The following is a 21917-nucleotide window of genomic DNA, read 5'->3' on the forward strand; positions in this document are numbered from 1 at the left end:
CAATCCTTGAAAAACAAGACAAAACACTGTTGTTTCCACATTTATTAGAACATTAACCAACTATGGTGGGGTGTTAAAACCTGATTGCATTCATGTCGTAGTCTTTCCTCTATACCCCCACAGGGGGGAACCATCTTCCCTCTTATCTTTAAGTATGCCTAATGTGTCATTACCAATGACCAGTTGGGCTGGGGATAATTACATTTCAGGAAGTTCAGGAAGTAAACTGAAATTCCAATTACCTTGCATTCAATTAAGAAAATGTGCATTTAAAATTTACTTCTAGAACTGACAAGAAATTAAAATTGAATCACTCCCAAGCCTGCTGATCAGTAGCCCAGCCCAGGGTGGGTGGGCTACAAGCAGGACAGCTATGACTATAGCAGGTAGAGAGAGCGGTGTGCTAGGCGGTTGTTAACTGAAGGATGTGTTTGATAAGGCCGCTGTCTTACATCTTATATGGCTGTTGATAAGGCCGCCATTTTGAATTGCTATTTGTTTCGTTACTCGGTGAGGCCCAGCTTCTTCTTGAGGGACTCGGGCATCTCTGGGGGAGGGGGACGGGGCAGGCGGAAGTAGACCTTCACAGAGTCGTAGATGAACCACTGCAGGGCGGTCAGGGTACCGATCATGATGATACGGGCCACCAGACCCTTCCACACACCTGAGAAGGAAGGACAAACGGAGGGAAGAAAGAGCAAGAGAATTAAAAGGCAAACTGTTTAAACTCCGATCAAATTGATATTTTAATATCCCATTACACCATTTAAAAATATGAAAGGTCAACAACTAATGATGGTTAATCTGAGACAGGTGGTAATAGGTATTGCATGTCTGCTCCCCAGCCTGTCTGCACTGGTAGTATTCCAGCAAGGCTGCCAGTGCAGGTAATGGGCTGGGGAGTAGGTAGACTGTTCGCACATGCCAATGACTCAAGCACCTCCAACTGTCCAGCCTGAAAGCTGCTGGGGGTATCTGGGCTGGAGCTGCAATCAGCCCTATTTACTGTGAAGTTAACACCATCAATCTACATTCGAAACCAGTGGTTCTTAACTGGTTGTGCCTCAGGACCTAAATTCAACCAGGTTGTCTCAGTCGCAACCCAATATTTGCATTGCGAAAAAAGGCCATAACACAATCTGGATTTATGTATTTTTATGCCATGATAGTAAATGTGACAATATGACAAAGGAAAAACATTCCCACCTTTTTCATTGTCAATAATTCAATTTTGCCCATATTATTGATTAAGAATGTTAATAAGCTTACTGGTTTGAGACCACAAAATCAACTAAACAGCGCTAATAGCTCCATATTAAAAATACTGGGATTGAAGAAAAATTGTTCAGGGATGAAATTATTCAAAAAGTTAGGTTCATTATCATTTCTAAAAACGTTCTACCTGGTTTTAGTCATTTATATTCAAATGAGTATTTTTTCCATTATATTTAAAAATCAGACACCCATTCAAAACCGCCATTTGGGTCGCAACCCACCAGTTGAGAATTGGCATTCTAAAAACAGTCTAGAATGGGCAATAGGATATGGGCAACTTCTGGAAAGAATCCAGTACTCACCCTTGGGTCCGAGCTTCTTGAGTACTCCGATGGCGCTGCTGCCACTCTCCTTGTTCAGTACAGACACCACAGAGTCAGCAGGGTGAGACACAATGGCACAGAACACACCGGCTGAAGGGGAGAGAACAAACGCCAGGGATGTGATCGAGACAACATAGAACATCTTGATTTTGACTAGGGCAGCAGTCTCAAACATCCAGCCAAATATGGCCTGTTAACCGATGTAATGTGGCCTGAATTTTTTTATTACCATATCCTCAATGATTTTAAATGCAGTTCATCCACCTACAATGCAGTTGGGAAATTATTCAGACCCCTTGACTTCCATATTTTGCTAAGTTACAGCCTTATTCTAAAGTGTATTAAATAAAACATCTCAATCTACACACACACCCCATAACGACGAAGCGAAAACAGGTTATTTGTGTGCAAATGTATTAACACAAAATAGAAATATTCAGACCCTTTGCTATGAGACTCAAAATTGAGCTCGGGTTCATCCTGTTTACATCCTTCAGATGTTTCTACAACTTCATTGGTGTCCACCTGTGGTAAATTCAAATGATTGGACATGATTTGGTAAGGCGCACACACACACCGATCTATATAAAAAGGTTTCCACAGTTGACAGTGCATGTCAGAACAAAAACCAAGCCATGAAGTCGGAGGAATTATCCGTACAGCTCCGAGACAGGATTGTGTCGAGGCACAGATCTGGAGAAGGGTACCAAAAAAGGTATGCAGCATTGAAGGTCCCAAAGAAGTGGCCTCCATTCTTAAAAATGGAAGAAGTTTGGAACCACCAAGACTTTTCCTAGAGCTGGCCACCCGGCCAAACTGAGCAATCGGGGAGAAGGGCCTTGATCAGGGAGGTGAGCAAGAACCTGATGGTCAATCTAACAGAGCTCCAGAGATCCTCTGAGGAGATGGGCGAACCTTCCAGACGGACAACCATCTCTGCAACACTCCACCAATCAGGCCTTTATGGTAGAGTGGCCAGACGGAAGCCACTCAGTTAAAAAACACGACAGCCTGCTTGGAGTTTGCCAAAAGGCATCAAAAGAACTCTCACTATGAGAAACAAGATTCTCTGGTCTGATTAAACCATGATTGAACTCTTTGGCCTGAATGCCAAGTCTGGAGGAAACCTGGCACCATCCCTACGGTGAAGCATTGTGGTGGTAGCATCATGCTGTGGGAATGTTATTCAGCAGCAGGGACTAGGAGACTAGTCAGGATCAAGGGGAAAGATGAATGGAGCAAAAAACAGAGATCCTTGATGAGAACCTGCTGGCTTTGAGACAAGTGTCTGAATGTTCTTGAGTGCCCCAGACAGAGCACGGACTTGAACCCGATCGAACATCTGTAGAGACCTGAAATTTAAAATATAAATAAAATAATTGAACCTTTATTTTTCTAGGCAAGTGACTCGTTAGAGGTTTTAACATACCTATTCATCTACCAATTTCAATAAACTTCTATCCAGCATTGTGGACTCACCGATATATCCAGCCACGAAGGTGACGACCAGCTGTTCAGACTTGGAGCATTCAGCACGGGGCTTGGGGACCACATGTTTGTACAGCAGCTCTACGGTCCTCTCAAAGCAGGCAAACTTCATCATGGTGTAGGGGATCTGCCTCATCCACAGAGGTACCACACCCTTGTAGAAACTAGAGGGGACAGAGGAAGAGGTGGAGCAAATTAGTGACTTTTATTGATATTTCCCACACCAGAATTAACCCTAATTTGGAACTATATTAAGCAGCCTCCAACATCGTTTTAGAGAATTTTGTAGTACGTCCAATAGGCCTCAACCACAGACCATGTGTAACCACACCAGCCCAGGACCTCCAGATCCAGCTTCAGCTTTTTCACCTGCGGGATCATCGGCGACCAGTCACCCAGACAGGTGATGAAACCGAGGAGTGTTTCGGTCTGTAATAATGCCCTTTTGTGGTGGAAAACCCATTCTGATTGGCTGAACCTGGCTCCTTAGTGGGTGGGCCTATGGTTCAGCCCCTGCCCAGTCATGTGAAATCCATAGATTAGGCAGTAATTTATTTAATCTGATTGATTTCCTTATATGAACTGTAACTCAGTGAAATCTTAGAAAATTGTTGCATGTTGCATTTATATTTTTGTTCAGTATAGTACTTCACTGATTATACAAATCCAGACCAACAGCAAAGGGTTACGGCTAAGCAGGAGGTAGTGAAATGTGACCGGCTGATTTAGTTGGGATACTCACGCCCAGAGGCCCTCCTCTGCGAACATCTTGGGGGCACACTGTCTGAGGTTGCTGGCGTAGCCGGGGCAGGTCTGGATACGTACTTTACACGCCTCCATAGGGGCCAGGGCGATGTCAGCGAAGAACTCAGCACTGGCAGACGCAGCCAGGTAGAGGGAGGTCCTCCACAGATAGGTGTTTTCCTGGGGAAGGCAGACTGGGAGGTTAGGAGGTGAAGACTAAGTGTACATCCCTAGACACAATGTAAATCATAATGAGTTGTCAAAATGGGAGGAGATGAATTGAGAAAGAACTGAAGAATAGTTGTTCATCTTTACTTGATTGCCTTGCATTCTCTCTCCTCGCCTCCTTTTTCAAAGCGGATTATTAAAAGGTCTGACACAGTTGGTGTCAAGGATAGGATGAGATGAATCACGGGAAAAACTAATTGAGATGGAGCTTTTCTGTTCCACTGATAAAAACCTTATTTCAGTATTAATTAATTAGCTGAAACTGGGAACTGTTTTGGTTTGAATGGTAACATCGACTTCAACAGCGTGAGGCTGAGGAGAAGTGCAGCGAGAGGATTGCAGAGACCCGTAGTGATGAGAACTACTACTCTGACAATTACAGATGTGTGGTGGGATTTCTGGTGCAAGCAGATGTCAGGGCATCACCCAAGTGGGTACTACACATTGGCAGAGCAGTTATTATAAAACAATTACGGGGCAGATCAGATTTAATATGGAAGCTACAATTTAATCGTCTGCATCGTTTCCAACCCCCCATACTGTTTTGCAAAATAAAATATTTTTTACATTTATTTTCCTTTATTATTTCATCCTAACCCTTCCTCTAATTGGAGTGAACTAAAACACATAGGCTTCTACTTCCAGCTTATATACTGCATTCGGAAAGTATTCAGACCCCTTGACTTTTTACACATTTCGTTACAGCCATATTCTAAAAATAATTACATTTCTCCCCCCCCCCCATCTATCTACACACAAAACCCTATAATGACAAAGCAAAAACAGGTTGACATGTTTTTCGAACAACAAAAAATATGACGGAAATATGACATTTACATAAATATTCATACCCTTTACTCAGTACTTTGTTGAAACAACTTTGGCAGCTCCGAGTCTTCTTGGGTATGATGCTACAAACTTGGCATACCTGTATTTGGGGAGTTTCTCCCATTTTTCTCTGCAGATCCTCTCAAGTTCTGTCAGGTTGGATGGGGAGTGTCACTGCACTGCTATTTTCAGGTCTCTCCAGAGATGTTCGATTGGGTTCAAATCCATGCTTTGGCTGGACCACTCAAGGACATTCAGAGACTTGTCCCGAAGCCACTCCTGCGTTGTCTTGGCTGTGTGCTCAGGGTCATTGTCCTGTTGAGCAGGTTCTCATCAAGTATCTCTGTACTTTGCAGCTCCGTTCATATTTCTCCTCGATCCTGACTAGTCTCCCACTCCCTGCGGCTGAAAAACATCCCCACAGCACGATGCTGCCACCACGCTTCACTGTAGGGATGGTGCCAGATTTCCTCCAGAAGGGACGCTTGGCATTCAATCTTGGTTTCATCAGACAAGAGAATCCTGTTTTTAATGGTCTGAGAGTCATTTAGGTGCCTTTGGCAAACTCCAAGCGGGCTGTCATGTGCCTTTTAATGAGGAGTGGCTTCCGTCTGGTCACTCTACCATAAACGCTTGATTGGTGGAGTGCTGTAGAGATGGCTGTCCTTCTGGAATGTTCTTCCATCTCCACAGAGGAACTCTGGTCACTGACAGAGCTCCATCAGGTTTGGTAGTTCCAAACTTCTTCCATTTAAGAATAATGGAGGCCACTGTGTTCTTGGGGACCTTCAATGCTGCAGACATTTTTTTGGTACCCTTCCCCAGATCTGTGCCTCAACACAATCCTGTCTCGGAGCTCTACGGACAATTCCTTCGACCTTATGGCTTGGTTTTGGCTCTGACATGCACTGTCAACTGTGGGACCTTATTATAGACAGGCGTGTGCCTTTCCAAAGCATGTCCAATCAATTGAAATGTACCACAGGTGGACTCCAATCAAGTTGTAAAAACATCAAGGACGATCAATGGAAACAGGGTGCACCTGAGCTCTTTCAAGTCTCATAGCAAAGGGTCTGAGAACCATGTTTTTTTAATTATACATTTGCAAAAAAATTCTAAAAATGTGTTTTCACTTGGTCATTATTGGGGTATTGTGTGTATTGAATCCATTTTAGAATAAGGCTGTAACGCAACAAAATTTGGATAAGGGGAAGGGGTCTGAATACATTCCGAATGCAATGTACATACTATATACATTTTACGGACACAATGTATTTTACAACAGTTATTGTTATCTTCTATTTGCCATATATTTCTAACTGTGCTGTTTAACAAAGGTTCTGAACCTACAGTGGGGAGAACAAGTATTTGATAACCTGCTGATTTTGCAGGTTTTCCTACTTACAAAGCATGTAGAGGTCTGTAATTTTTATCATAGGTACACTTCAACTGTGAGAGATCCACAGGTAACGAGTTCAAACAGGTGCAGTTAATACTGGTAATGAGTGGAGAACAGGAGGGCTTCTTATTAAAGAAAAACTAACAGGTCTGTGAGAGCCGGAATTCCTACTGGTTGCTAGGTGATCAAATACTTATGTCATGCAATAAAATGCAAATTAATTACAAAAAAATCATACAAAAGGATTTTCTGGATTTTTGTTTTAGATTCCGTCTCACAGTTGAAGTGTACCTATGATAAAAATTACAGACCTCTACATGCTTTGTAAGTAGGAAAACCTGCAAAATCGGAAGTGTATCAAATACTTGTTCTCCCCACTGTATATACATTTTACAGACAGTATATTTTACATTAGTCACCTTGTTTTTAGTCCCGCCCTTCAACTCCACTCAACCCCTCCAATCTTAACACCATCCAATTTGTACTTATATAGTGTAAAGCAGTGTTTCACAAATCCGGTCCGCGAATACCCGCAACATATTTTTTGTATGGCCCCGGACAAACATCCTGAATCTAACCCCATGAGAAGTTTGAACGGGTGTTTTTTTCTGTGGCTACACCATAGTGCAAATGAAACAAAATAAACCATTATCATTATTTTCATCGTCATCAATTACTTAGTAACGACTTACCTCTCCGATAAAGTCGCTGTAGGTGATCTTGAACATTTCATAGAAGCCAAACTTGCAGAGACCCTGCATGGAGTAGCCGATGAAAGTAGGAGCCCAGCCCTTAGCCAGCCCCCGCATGCCATCCTCCTTTATGGTGATGGAGAAGCCCTTGAAGATGCTCTTGTACTTGTCTGGGTCCACCTAGACAACACATTAAAAACAGAATGGTTAATGGTTGTGAACTAGTAGTAGTGGTTTTGAGGGGGGAAATAATACTTGGAGGTCCTTGTAAAGAAAATGTACTAAATACTACAGAAATACACAACACTACAGGGCCAGCCATACCACTCAATGTTTTATCACTTTACAAGGGTTGGGGCAAATTACATTACAATTCAGGAAGTAAATTGAAATTCAAATGTCTTTTGCTTTTCAATTAGGTACATCTACAATGGAATTTCAGTTTTACTTCCCGAATAGAAATGGAATTAACCCCAACTCCGCAATGTATACATTATTCCAGTCCAGTACACTCATTACAGCTCAGAGACTTTAGCTGAGATACAGACCTGCAGACGGCACTTGACCAGGTCGAGGGGTACGACTGCCGTGTGTGTAATCCCACAGCTGAGGATGCCACCGAAGCCGCACAAGGCATAGTATTTCATAGAGCCAAACTCGCAGCTAATATCAGAATCTAGAGCAGACAGAACACAATACAAACAGACAACACACCATGCACTTAGATAACAAAGGGAGCCATGCTAGGAATTTCTCACACCACAACATTAGCAATCCTGCCAAGGCTTGCAAACAAGTGACAGACTGTTTGGTCAAGTATGTTTTCTAGGCCAGCGATTCTGAACTGGTGGGTCAAATGAGGATTTGAATGCTCTGGTGTCTAAATTAGTTTTAATTTAATTTATTAAAGTCTGAACTTGAACAACTTAAACCAGGTAGAACGTGTAGATTCTTTTTTTTTTTTTATTAAACTAGGCAAGTCAGTTAAAAACAAAATTCTTATTTACAATGACGGCCTATCCCGGGCCAAACCCTAATGACGCTGGGCCAATTGTGCGCCACCCTATGCGATTCCCAATCCCGCCCAGTTGTGATACATGCTGGAATCGAACCAGGGTCCGTAGTGACACCTCTAACACTGAGATGCAGTGCCTTACATTTACATTTTAGTCATTTAGCAGACGCTCTTATCCAGAGCGACTTACAGTAGAGTGGATACATGTTATTACATACTGAGACAAGGATATCCCTACCGGCCAAACCCTCCCTAACCCGGACGACGCTATGTCAATTGTGCGTCGCCCCACGGACCTCCCGGTTGCGGCCGGCTGCGACAGAGCCTGGGCGCGAACCCAGCCCAGCCTGGGCGTGAACCCAGAGACTCTGGTGGCGCAGCTAGCACTGCGATGCAGTGCCCTAGACCACTGCCCCACCCGGGAGGCCTTAGACCGCTGCGCCACTCAGGAGCTCTTACAGCTTTAATAACTTAATCTCTGAACAATTCTTCTTCAATCACAGTATATATATATATATATACACACACACACACACACAAAACGTCTCATCACTTCTGAAAAGGTACTGATGCATTATGACCCTGAACTGCCAGTGAAGTTGGCTTGTGATGAGTCTCTTTATGGCTTAGGGGCCATCCTTTTACACACACTGAAAGATGGGTCAGAGAGGCCAGTTAGTTGCATTTGCGTCACGAACATTGAATGATGCAGAGAAAAACTACTCACAAATCGACAAAGAAGCACTGGCGCTAGGGTGGGGCGTCAAGAAATTCCACGCATACCTATATGGCAAGCGTTTCACACTGGTTACGGATCACCAGCCGCTGCTTTCCATTTTCAGTCCAAAGAAAGGCATTCTGGCAATGACAGCAGCCAGGTTACAGCGATACGCCTTATTCCTTGCCAGTCATATATATGACATTGAGTTTAAGCCGTCGTCCCTCCACACAAATGCAGATGGATTATCCAGACTGCCGTGTACAAGAGAAAGACAAAGGAGTGTGGATGCAGTTGACATTTTCCATACCGCTCAGCTTGAGGCAGTACCGGTCACAAGCACAGTTATCAAACAGGAGACAAGGAAAGATGTGACCTTGTCAAAAGTATACACCTACACCATGTCAGGATGGCCAGCTACTGGCAGAAAGGAGCTGACTCCGTATTTCCAGCGGAGAACCGAAATTACAACGTACCAAGGATGTTTGATGTGGGGCATGAGAGTCATGATACCCCAGAAATGCCAACATCAGGTTTTGCAGCAACTACATTGAAGGTCATGTTGGAATTGTCAAAATGAAGCTGCTGGCAAAGAGCCACTTCTGGTGGCCCGGTCTGGATCAACAGATAGAAAACATGGTGAAGAACTGTAGCGGTGGATCTCTGCCCGAAACTTCTGAGTGCTATTAACATACGAATTCATCTTAATTGTAAGGTGATAGTGAGTAATATCAAAAACAAGGCATGTATACATAATATGTCCGATTTATTCCTGTACTCATACCAGGGCCTGCATTCATAAAGCCCTCCCCCTAGGAGTGCTGATCTAGGATACGTTTTGGCTTTGAGATCATAATATACAAGATTACATGGAGGGGGGACGTGGGGCATGATCCTAGATCAGGAATCCTACTCTGAGAAACTTTATGAATACAGGCCCAGGACACCAACATTAATTTAGAAAACTTTCCCTGCAAGTATGGTAGATCTAACTCCAGGCTGATTTTTAATAAGGAGGATGTCCTGTCCTAGCTTGGAAATTGACTGCCGTTGTTGCTAAGCTAAAGGTCACTGCCGTTAAATGAATGTGGGTACAGTATCAAATTGCTGATTGGGCACAGAGAAAGGGCAAGAACAGTCTGAGGTAATAGATTAAAGGACATTGTATTAATAAAAGGCACCTTCAAGTTCTGTTAAGAAAGGCTCAGACTTCACTCCCTCCTGTTAATGTTTTAAGCGTGTTCACAGCTCACTTGACCCCCTTTGACTTATTTATTATAGCTCCTAGTGAAGCAAAGGACCTAAACAGTCTCCAGCTCAAACATGCAAATGAAATAGGCCTAATGATAATGGGTTACATTTATTTCAGCAAACTAGTTGTAACTCAAACCATTCCTGCAAACCGTTATTTGTGAGATCTTAGTCTTGGTGAAAGTCAGTTATTTTGGATGATGTCGTCTTGTGGTGAAATCCACAGCACAATATCCATTCCATGCCATGCAACCCCTGGCGGGCCAACAGACCTGCAACCTGCACTTGACGAGGTCAAGGGGCACCAAAGCTGTGTGTGTGGTACCACAGCTCAGGATCCCACCGATGCCACACATAATTAAATAATGTGAGGAGCCAAACTCACAACTGTCTCCCTCTGAGGAAAAGAAAGAATTGGGGTTCTTTCACAGATGTAAGAGGGAAACAATGTGTGCACTGTAATAGTAGGCCTACTCTTTAGTAGGGTAGTTGATGCATAGACCTGACATCATAAACGTTCAGTTCAACTCAGAGTGAAGACCATAGCGGTGTTCGAATACCCATACTAACATACCGTATACTACATACTTAATGTGTATATACTACATACTATAAGTTCATTTAGTATACTGTAAAAGAACGGATTTAAATACGCTTTTTTGCAGACGTTTACTGACAACTGCCACATTCACCTTGTGTTGCATGTTTGTAAATTCATCAGTTATTCTGCGCTCTGGTACACTCAGACGAAAGTGCTCTGAAATCAGAGTAGACAGCCAGAGAGAATTTACGAATGCACCCGAATGTCCATTGAGAACACAACGACTATACTGCTTAGCTAAGAATGACGGGAATAATCAAGTCAATAAACTTTGGGTAGTTAGTTAGATAGCATAGAGTTAATATACTGGCAAGCTTGATGTACTAGTGGCCAACTAACGTTAGGTAGCTAGCTAACATACTAGAACATACTGCTGTAATGATATGTTGTGTTCGTAAGGATAGCGTAGCTAACAAATTGATAGCCAACATAACATGTAAGGTAACTTATTTGAAAAGTCATTTCTTTATTACATTGATCAACATTTGTCATAATTAGTTAACGCAATGAATTTTTATCTGCTCGTTGGACTTCGGCTGCATATTTTCTGCCATTTTCTTCAAATCTGAAAACGATGTGAAGCCACACCCATTTTTGTGAAGAATTGCACTATGGGCCCTAAAAGCACAGAATGTGTCCACTGTTTGTATCCTTCGTATTTTGTGAATGTAGTACGACATCCGGGAACTTTAGACATAGGAACTATATCCAATAAGCATACTGTAACGACTCTGGGTTTATAAGCGCGGAAATCGACTCTGCCGCATGAGCATGCTTTTTTTATTTTTTATTTATTTTATTTTACCGTTATTTTACCATGTAAGTTGACTGAGAACACGTTCTCATTTGCAGAAACGACCTGGGGAATAGTTACAGGGGAGAGGGGGAGGAATGAGCCAATTGTAAACTGGGGATTATTAGGTGACCATGATGGTTTGAGGGCCAGATTGGGAATTTAGCCAGGACACCAGGGTTAACACCCCTACTCTTACGATAAGTGCCATGGGATCTTTAATGACCTCAGAGAGTCAGGACACCCGTTTAACGTCCCATCCGAAAGACGGCACCCTACACAGGGCAGTGTCCCCAATCACTGCCCTGGGGCATTGGGATATTTTTTTTTTTTTTAGACCAGAGGAAAGAGTGCCTCCTACTGGCCCTCCAACACCACTTCCAGCAGCATCTGGTCTCCCATCCAGGGACTGACCAGGACCAACCCTGCTTAGCTTCAGATGCAAGCCAGCAGTGGTATGCAGGGTGGTATGCTACTGGCACAGTCGATAGCGCGCCGGACTTCGGGCTAGAAGGTCGAGGGTTCGAGACCTGCTCCCTGCTGTTTCATTACAATACTATATTCTCAATTTACGTCACAAATAGTACAATTAGTATGAATATTCGAACACAGCTCGTGTGTTTTTCTAGTACTGGGCCTTTCACTGGTGCCTCACATTCTATTTAAGCAGATAAATCACGTGGATACAGAGCGAAATCACCTTCATGACTGCGTTAAGATGCCGTTTAGCAACATGGACTCAAGTGAACTGTAAATCAGACTTATCTGACAATAGTAAATAAACTGGTTGTAAAATGGTAGCCTATCTGCCTTATCTATTTGAGCGTGTCAAGTTTCATTACAAACACCACACATTAATCACTAACTGATAGTCAGTATATGGTAGCCGCTGTAAAATAAGCACAGGCCTACACCAAGTCAATAATTTGAGACCTTTAGTAATTGGGAGACTTCCAAACTCACATGGTAAGGCGATAACATAACACACAGTGCAGCCCCTATACTCAGCCTTATTTCAACCATGACATTAGGCCCCTATGTGTTAGTCAACTTTTTTGTAACTAAGAACTCCTAGGCTGTTGCAGCATTTACTTGGTGATTAATTACCTTTGCCAGGGGCATAACGTTAGCTAGAATGCTGACCATAATTGAGTTACAAATGTTGCCACCCACTAACGTTCGTCCAGTGTGTGATGGGTTTTATAAACGAACGCGAAGTGAACTGTCTTATCACTCTGCTTATCAGTGATTACCTTCGTATATAGCTAACTGAAGTCACTGGTGATTACACACCAAATAAATGTTAACTTATCTGAATATCTGGCAGCATACAGTGCTCAAAGCCATTTTTGGTTTGCTTTTGGCCTCTGCGCAAACCCATTTTAGACACTACTTCGTTTTCAGCAGGGGCCCTGCAGAGGACACTGCAAGGGCAACGTGTTTTAGGCCAGTAACTTTGGCAGGGCAAATGATTACTATCTAGCTAACGTTACAAGTCTGCAGAAAAATCTTGAGAATTTGAATAGGAAGCTAAAGAAAATAGCTAGTATTTCTAAGGCTCAGTCCCCTTTATGCTGAATTAAGCTACACATTCAGTACAGCCTTATAGTAGGCCTACATTATGTAATATTATCTAACTTACGTTAGGTGGTTAAAGCCTAACTTAACCAGCTAGGTAGCATTTCTAGCTTGCACCACTCGGCTTACCCGTCACTGCAGCGGCGGCCAGCGTGCGTTTGCTTAGTCCATGTTCGGCAGCAAGGCTCTGTGATGGTTCCTCGACTTTTTGTAGCGTGAACAGCGGGGCGCTGAAGGGGTTCGCCCGCGCCAAGTGTGTCAACGAGTTGGGGTACATTGTTCAGTACGTGTGGCTGTGCGGCATAAATAAAGACAACGTGGTTAGTTAGCTAACGTTAAACCAATGACAGTGGCTGAAACAAAACGAAATGCATGCGTTTGTCTAGCAATCCAACTAGCTAACTCTGGAACGTAGCTAAACTAGTTAGCCAACATTTGCTAGCTTCTCCTTGTTCTCTAAACCAATATTCTTGTTTTAGCAATGTATCCAACCAAAACAAATGTTACTACACGCAAAGTATAAATTCGCAAGAAGTTAGCTACGCATTTTCCTCACGGGCAGGCTTTCAGTCGCAAAATGGCGCAGCCTCCTTTATCATCAGCGTAGAGGTTGTGAAGGTACTTACTTGACTGACAATAGTCAGCTGAGATAGAAATATGTGAGTTATATTGATTAATTTAATCTGGTAGGCTACACATTCACAGCTAAAAGTTGAATTGCCTCATAGGCCGACAGATAAAAATAACAAAATAAAAGTTGACAACAATTGGGTAGATTAAAACAAAGAAATTGATGGAGATGAAGCCAGCTTCATTCTTCTTTGGGGTTTATGGCGAACTACAATCAAAAGGTGTTGTGTCGCTACCAACTGGAAGAAGGGGATAACAAAAAAAATAAGTAAATTCCATACGGGGAAGGAACATTTAACATCAATCCCCATACACTACAAAAAAAGAGATTTCCAAAAACATACATTCCCACGCATTAATTTTAAAACGAAAATACCCTGCTCAGGTTCTGGTGCCTGAAAAGGTGGGAACGCAGGAAATAGTGCTTCATGGAGTAAATAAACCCAGAAAGAGTTCAACTGCAAAAACAATGATGTTGATCTTTTGTGATTTGCTTTCAATTTATTGCTATAAATGATACAAAGTCCACTTTCTTAACATGAAGAATTTCTGGATCCTATTGTTGCCGGACCTTCAAAGCTACTCATGTTTCTACTCTTTTGACAGCCTCTATAGGAGATTCTCTCAACTGCCCTAATTTGAGCAACCTCATTCTCTTTCACCCTAATCAGCCACTCCAAAGATTACGCTTCATGCTCTCTACCACAGTTACATTTTGCTCCTTTGGTAGATAACCATGGTAAAGTTGGATTGAGATTCGATATTTGCCAGACATTCAGACCTTCAAATATTAATAGATTGTGAACGATTTGAGCTACATACCTCAGGTTAGGCTCTTTATGAAGTAAAGAAAGTGTATAACATTGCACAGGTCTTATTTATCTGATTTCAAACAGAGTTTCATAATCACACAGCAAGGTGTAGGTGGCCTGGCACACCATCAATGCAACTAAACTGAACAAAAATATCAACGCAATATGCAACAATTTCTAAGATTTTACTGAGTTACAGTTCATATAAGGAAATCAGTCAATTGAAATATTTCCAGTAGGCCCTAATCTATGGATTTCACATGACTGGGAATACATATGCATCTGTTGATCACAGATACCTTAAAAAAAAGTAGGGGTGTGGATCAGAAAACCAGTCAGTATCTGGTGACCACCATTTCCCTCATGCAGCACGACACATCTTCGCATAGAGTTGATCAGGCTGTTGATTGTGGGATGTTGTCCCACTCCCCTTCAATGGCTGTGTGTAGTTGCTGGATAATGGCGGGAACTGGAACGTGCTGTCGTACACGTCAATCCAGAGCTACCCAAACATGCTTCATGGGTGACATGGCTGGTGAGTATGCAGGCTGTGGAAGAACTGGGAAATTTTCAGCTTCCAGGAATCGTGTACAGATCCATGCGAAATGGGGCCATGCATTATCGTGCTGAAACATGAGGTGATGGCGGCGGATGAATGGCATCACAATGGGCCTCAGTATCTCATCACGGTATCTCTGTGCATTCAAATTGTGATCGATAAAATACAATTGTATTAGTTGTCCATAGCTTATGTCTGCCCATACCATAACCCCACTGCCACATTGGGGCACTCAGTTCACAACATTGACAAAAGCAAACCGCTCACCCACAAGTCTGCCATCTGTCCGGTGCAGTTGAAACCACAATTAATTCGTGAAGAGCACACTTCTCCAATGTTCCAGTGGTGATTGAAGGTGGCCACTGAAGTCGGTTACGACGCCGAACTGCAGTCAGGTCAAGACCCTGGTGAGGATGACAAGCATGCAGATGAGCTTCCCTGAGACGATTTCCGACAGTTAGTGCAGACATTCTTCGGCTGTGCAAACCCACAGTTTCATCAGCTGTTCAGGTGGCTGGTCTCAGATGATCCCGCAGGTGAAGAAGCAGGTCCTGGGCTGGTGTGGCTACACGTGGTCTGCGGTTTCGAGGCAGTGTGGATGTACTGACAAAATGACATTGGAAGCGGCTTATGGTAGAGAAAAAAACATTACATTCTCTGGAAACAGCTCTGGTGGATATTCTTGCAGTCAGCATGCCAATTGCACTCTCCCTCAACTTGAGACATCTGTGGCATTGTGTTGTGTGATAAAACGACACATTTTAGGGTGCCGTTTTCTTGTCCCCAGCACAAGGTGCACCTGTGTAATGATTATTCTGTTTAATCGGCTTCTTGATATGCCACACCTGTCAGGTGGATGGATTATCTTGGCAAAGGAGAAATGCTCACTAACAGGAATGTATACAAATTTGTGGAAAAATGTTGGAGAAATAAGATTTATGTGCATATGGAACATTTCAGGGATCTTTTATTTCAGCTCATGAAACATGGGATGCTCTGGATCGACGTGTACGGCAGCGTGTTCCAGTTCCCACCAATATCCAGCAACTTCGCATAGCCGTTGAAGAGGAGTGGGACAACATTCCACAGGCCACAATCAACAGCCTGATTAACTCATTGTGAAGGAGATGTGTCATGCTGCATTGGGCAAATTGTGTTCACACCAGATACTGACTGGTTTTCTGATCCACTTCCCTACTTTTTTTAAAGGTATCTGTGACCAACAGATGCATACAGTATCTGTATTCCCAGTCATGCAAAATCCATAGATTAGGGCCTAATTAAATTATTTTAGTTGACTGATTTCCTAATGTGAACTATAACTCAAGAAAATCTTTGAAATTGTTGCATGTTGCGTTTATATTTTTGGTCAGTGTATATTAATATAAAATCACTTACATTTTAAAATAGGGGGTCAATGCAAATAGTCCAGGTAGCCATTTGATTAACTGTTTAGCAGTCTTATGGCTTGGAGGTAAAAGCTGTTAAGGAGCCTTTTGGACCTAGACTTGGCGCTCCGGTACCGCTTGCCATGCGGCAGCAGAGAAAACAGTGTATGACTAGGGTGGCTGGAATCATTTAACACTTTAAGGACCTTCCTCTGACACCGCCTGCTATAAAGATCCTGGATGGCAGGATGCTTGGCCCCAGTGATGTACTGGGCTGTACGCACTACCCTCTATAGCGCCTTGCGGTCAGAAGCATTAAGAAGGAAAGAAATTCCACAAATTAACTTTTAACAAGGCATACCTGTTAATTGAATTGCATTCCAGGTGACTACCTCATGAAGCTGGTTGAGAGAATGCCAAGAGTGTGCAAAGCTGTCATCAAGGCAAAGGGTGGCTACTTTGAAGAATCTAACATTTAAAATATATTTTTATTTGTTTAACACTTTTTGGGTTACTACATGATTCCATATGTGTTATTTCATAGTTTTCATGTCTTCACTATTATTCTACAATGTAGAAAATAGTACAATTAAGAAAAACCTTGGAATGAGTAGGTGTGTCCAAACTTTTCATTGGTACTGTGTATATAAACAGTGTATTCGGAAAGTATTCAGACCCCTTGACTTTTTCCACATTTTGTTATGTTACAGCCTTATTCTAAAATTGATTAAATTGTACAATATCCCATAATGACAAAGCAAAAAAATTTTGGTCAGGGAGGTGACCAAGAACCCGATGGTCACTCTGACAGAGCTCCAGAGTTCCATTGTGGCGATGGGAGAAACTTTCAGAAGGACAACCATCTTTGCAGTATTCCACCAATCAGGTCTTTATAGGAGAGTGGCCAGACGGAAGCCACTCCTCAGTAAAAGGCACATTACAGCCCACTTGGAGTTTGCCAAAAGGCACATGAAGGACCGCCAGACCATGAGAAACAAGATTATCTGGTCTGATGAAACCAAGATTGAACTGTTTGTAATGAATGCTCGGCGTCAGGTCTGGAGGTAACCTGGCACCATCCCTATGGTGAACCATGGTGGGGAAGAATCATGCTTTGGGGATGTTTTTCAGCAGCAGGGGCTGGGAGACTAGTCAGGATCGAGGGAAAGATTAACAGAGCAAAGTACAGAGAGATCCTTGATGAAAACCTGCTACTGAGTGCTCAGGACCTCAGACTGGGGAGAAGGTTCACCTTCCAATAGGACAACAACCCTAAGCACACAGCCAAGACAACGCAAGAGTGGCTTCGGGACAAGTCTCTGAATGTCCTTGAGTGGCCCAGCCAGAGCCCGGACTTGAACCCGATCTAACATCTCTGGAGAGACCTAAAATTAGCTGTGCAGCAACACTCCCCATCCAACCTGACAGAGCTTGAGATGATCTGCAGAGAAGAATGGGAGAAACTCCCCAAATACAGGTGGGCCAAGCTTGTAGCGTCATTCCCAAGAAGTCTCGATTCTGTAATCGCTGCCAAATGTACTTCAACAAAGTACTGATTAAAGGGTCTGAATACTTATGTACATTTAATATTTCAATTTTTATTTGCAATAAATTAGCAAAACATTTTAAAAACCTGTTTTTGCTTTGTCATTATGGGGCATTGTGTGTAGATTGATGAGGGGAAAAAACGATTGAATCAATTTTAGAATATGGCTGTAACGTAACAAAATGTGGAAAAAGTCAAGGGGTCTTTCCGAAGACAATGTATATATTTATTCTACAAAATCACTTACATTTCAATAGCTCTGTCACGTTCCTGACCTGTTTTCCTTTGTTTTTGTATGTGTTTAGTTGGTCAGGGCGTGAGTTGGGGTGGGCATTCTATGTTATGTGTTTCTATGTTGGGTTAAATGTGTTGCCTGATATGGTTCTCAATTAGAGGCAGGTGTTTGACGTTTCCTCTGATTGAGAACCATATTAAGGTAGGCTGTTCTCACTGTTTGTTTGTGGGTGATTGTTGCTGTGTCTGTGTTTTGTTGCACCACACGGTACTGTCTCGTTCGTTCATTCGTTTTCCCTGTTCATGCATTCTTCGTTTTATGTAGTTCTCATGTTCAGGTCTGTTTAACGTCGTTTGTTGTTTTATAGTTTATTCAAGTGTATTTCGTGTCAGTGTTCGTCTTGCCAATTAAATTCATTATGTATTCATCACCCGCTGCGCATTGGTCCGCTCAATCACCTATAGACAATCGTTACAAGCTCTTCATCCACGTGACTTAGCGACCTCATATCAACTGCCCATCATTCCTTTTATAGAGTCATGTTGCATACCCTTTTGTTCTCATAAAAATTTTCTTTTTTAAAAATAATTTTACAAAATCACTTAAAATTATTCAATGGCACCTTGACCATGTGATATTGAAATATCAAACCAACTTTGGAATGTACAGAGGGTAGGAACACACATCGCACACCCTTTGGTTTTCTAGAGAGAAATTTTTATTTTATTTTACCTTAAACCAACTTTGTGTTGTTCACAGGGCAGGGACACACATTGTACAACCTTTTGTTTTTCCCACAAGGGTTGGAACTGGTTCAGGGAACAGAAAATAAGAAATAATGAAATAATTTGAGGAACAGAACCTGAACCGAAAACCAAAGTGATCTATACTTTTATGGAACATAACCGTTATTTTAAAGCATGGGAACTGGTTTCTAACTTTCTTTAACGTTCCAGGAATTTTTTTCCAATCTCACAAAAATCACAACAAAGCACCCTCACTCTGTCTCTCAGAAACCTATTCCAGCATCTGCTCTGGCCCAACGTTAAACCAACTCCGAAGTTCAAAGAAATTCAAAGTTCCTCCATAGAAGGCGCTTCTCCGTAGGTATAATTCTGTGGGCCTAATTCAGATAATGCATGTCATAACATGTCATTCCTCCATCCTCACCCTCAAAATGTCAGTTGCACCGTGTGTGATGTTTGTCTTTCATTCTGTTTAAACAATGCTGCTAAGACAAAATACAATTTGCTCTTAACGACTTTCCTATACAGATTAAATCGCTCACCTGCTCCACAGAAAGCTGTTCTATCCGCACTGATTGGTTTAGCAATTTCATGTCAAGCTAAATATACACTGTAAAAAATGATCCACTGGCTTAGTAAATATTGCAAAAGAAAATCAATGATTTTTACTTAAAATAATAGGTTCCTGGTTTTACTTACATTTTTGAATATAGTACTTCATTTATGTGTTGAAAAAGACTGGCATTTGCAAATAAAAATCCAAGGTACTATGCTGCTAAATTTGAACAAATATTTCTAAGTAACAACCAACAACTTAAAAATATGATATTCAAATTATCATTATTATGTTGGACTGACATGCTACATATTGTTCTGAACGTCAATTGTGCTTGGATCGGACGTCATCTTGATCTTTCTTCTCTGGAATGGCCATGCGGCAGGTAAGGACCAAATTATAACTTGGAATGTAACGTAAACTCACCCTATTCCGTACAAATGTGCGCAAACTCGTAAATCGCCTTGGTCCGTACAATTGACCTTATTTTAGCGTCCCAAAAACGTAATACTTCCAGATCAACTGTAATGTCAATACCATTGTAAAGCACAATTTATCCCCTTTCCAACATTATCAATTACATGACCTAAACGCTGCCAGTTTCTGCATAATTCAAGCAGGCAATGAGCCCCGTCGGGTCTTTTTAAAAATGGCGGGTGGGGAAGCTAAACTAATGTGTGATAGTGAGAAGGAGAGATATTGTGTGGGAAAATTGCTTTTTTTACTCGATCTGTCCAACTTATCACCTTATCGCCTCTAAAATGTAAATAAAACACTATAAAGAGTTTATATAATGTGTCATTACATACCTATTTGAAGGTTTGTGTCGAATTTGAATCGGGTTTTTAGGGCGGTGCTAAAGTGATCTTAGAAGTAAACAGCGGCTTTGAGAATGATGATCGCATGCAATGATGACGCAAAAAATTACTAGGTATCCCCCCTTACCCCCGTCACTGTCCATTTCTTGTTTTTAAACGATGAGAGAAGTGCTACACCTGGTGGAGAGAGATTGTAAGACAGAAATAGTTGCTTAATGCGTGCTGTACGTTACGACATGACACGTCACGATGTAACGGAGGGTCAGTTTTTTCAACTTTTCTCCAATACTATAGAACCATTACCATGTCAATCAACGCATGAATAGAAACCTAGTTCACATCCCCGATTTTGAAGTCAACACAGTCGCTACAGTCCCAATAGTTTTCTTAGTAGCCTCGTTTGAATGTTGCGGTTGCGCACATTTGTACGGAATGGGGTGAGTAGCTAGTAAGTTAGCAGGGCATTTACTCGCCTCAGCGCTGTTTCTAACTTTCGTCATTTTTGTGTACGTTTCCTATTAACCGAATTAGCTCTGTAAAATATTAGTTACCTAACTTTCCAAAAAAAGCATTGTCAGCAAACATTACAGTAAAACTGAACACATGGTGCCCCTGCAATTTAATGTTTGCCTGCTAGGCAAGCTAGCTAGGCAGAGTGGAACGAACAATACGTAGCTAGCTAACTACACCTAGCTATCTTATTCAAAAAAAGGTGTTGAAGTTTGACGTTTACCACTGTTGTTTCTTTTTGCATATTCCCTTGTATAGAAATAATTATTTTTTGTAAGTTATCCCAAGTATATTGAGGTAACTATTTGCATCAGCTTTTAAGTATAGTTGTGAGTATATATTTGAGTAGTAGGAACCCAATTTAAATACATTTACTAACCTGAGTACCATAAGTAACCGAGTAAAAACCATTTGTAGATAAAACAGAATATCAATTACGATACTGAGTAAATTCAGCAAATTAAACTTACAATATTAGTTCTGTAACTGATTACAGTAAGTATATCAAACTTAGTTCTGGGATTTGAAGGACTTAAGCAGGTAAGAAAAAAAGTTCCGAACCTGATCAAATTAAGTTGAATGAAACGGACACCTCACAAGTCTTCAACTGGCAGCTACAATAAATAGTACCCTCAAAACACCAGTTTCAACATCAACAGTGAAGAGGCGCCTCCGGGATGCTTGCCTTCGAGACATCCCTCTTTTATGGGATGGTCTGCAGATCCATGTGAGAGAAGCATATTCGGTCTTAACCTTTAAGTCTTTACTGAAGACTAATTTCTTCAGTAGGTCCTATGATTAAGTGTAGTCTGGCTGAGGGGTACGAAGGTGAACGGCAAGGCAGTGGCGAGAGGAACCACCCTTGCTGTCTCTGCCTGGACAGCTCCCCACTCTCTCTTGGGATTCTCTGCCTTTGACCCTATTATGGAGGCCAAGTCACTGGCTTGCTCACGCTCTCCCATGCCGTCCCTATGAGGGTGCATCACGTCATGCCAGGCTTTGTTCGCTATACTCGACTCCCTTGGGTGGGTTGAGTCACTGATGTAATCTTCCTGTCCTGCTTGAAAAGGAAATAATCTCCAAAATATCTTTATTTTTTAAACAAGCCTTAGAAAGTTGGTTGCAATTTCAGTTTAATCCACCTGAAAGGACGGAACAAATAGTACAACAAATCTTGTGGTTAA

The 21917-nt window shown here is 42.0% G+C and overlaps 1 protein-coding gene and 1 non-coding gene across 4 annotated transcripts; both read right to left on the minus strand.

Moving 5' to 3' along the window:
* Positions 1-27: 27 nt before the first annotated feature.
* Positions 28-13803, minus strand: LOC129866661 (phosphate carrier protein, mitochondrial-like). Of its 3 annotated transcripts, none has more exons than XM_055939441.1 (8): positions 13560-13803; positions 13063-13226; positions 7526-7653; positions 6978-7157; positions 3829-4010; positions 3078-3250; positions 1578-1688; positions 28-664 (listed from the first exon to the last, which is right to left on the minus strand). In XM_055939441.1, exons 2-8 carry the CDS (start codon positions 13208-13210, stop codon positions 504-506), a joined length of 1083 nt encoding a protein of 360 aa, XP_055795416.1. In that variant the 5' UTR covers positions 13211-13226; positions 13560-13803; the 3' UTR covers positions 28-503. The 3 variants fall into 3 exon arrangements, with proteins under 3 accessions (XP_055795416.1, XP_055795415.1, XP_055795417.1); XM_055939440.1 differs by having other exon boundaries at positions 13490-13803; XM_055939442.1 differs by lacking the exons at positions 7526-7653; positions 13560-13803 and adding an exon at positions 10234-10358 and having other exon boundaries at positions 13063-13548.
* LOC129867729 (small nucleolar RNA SNORA53) lies at positions 830-1026 on the minus strand. The gene has a single exon (XR_008761673.1). It is a non-coding gene; the product is annotated as a small nucleolar RNA SNORA53 (small nucleolar RNA).
* Positions 13804-21917: the final 8114 nt, after the last annotated feature.

Source organism: Salvelinus fontinalis, chromosome 12 (assembly GCF_029448725.1).
Source record: "Salvelinus fontinalis isolate EN_2023a chromosome 12, ASM2944872v1, whole genome shotgun sequence".
Lineage (NCBI taxonomy): Eukaryota > Metazoa > Chordata > Actinopteri > Salmoniformes > Salmonidae > Salvelinus > Salvelinus fontinalis.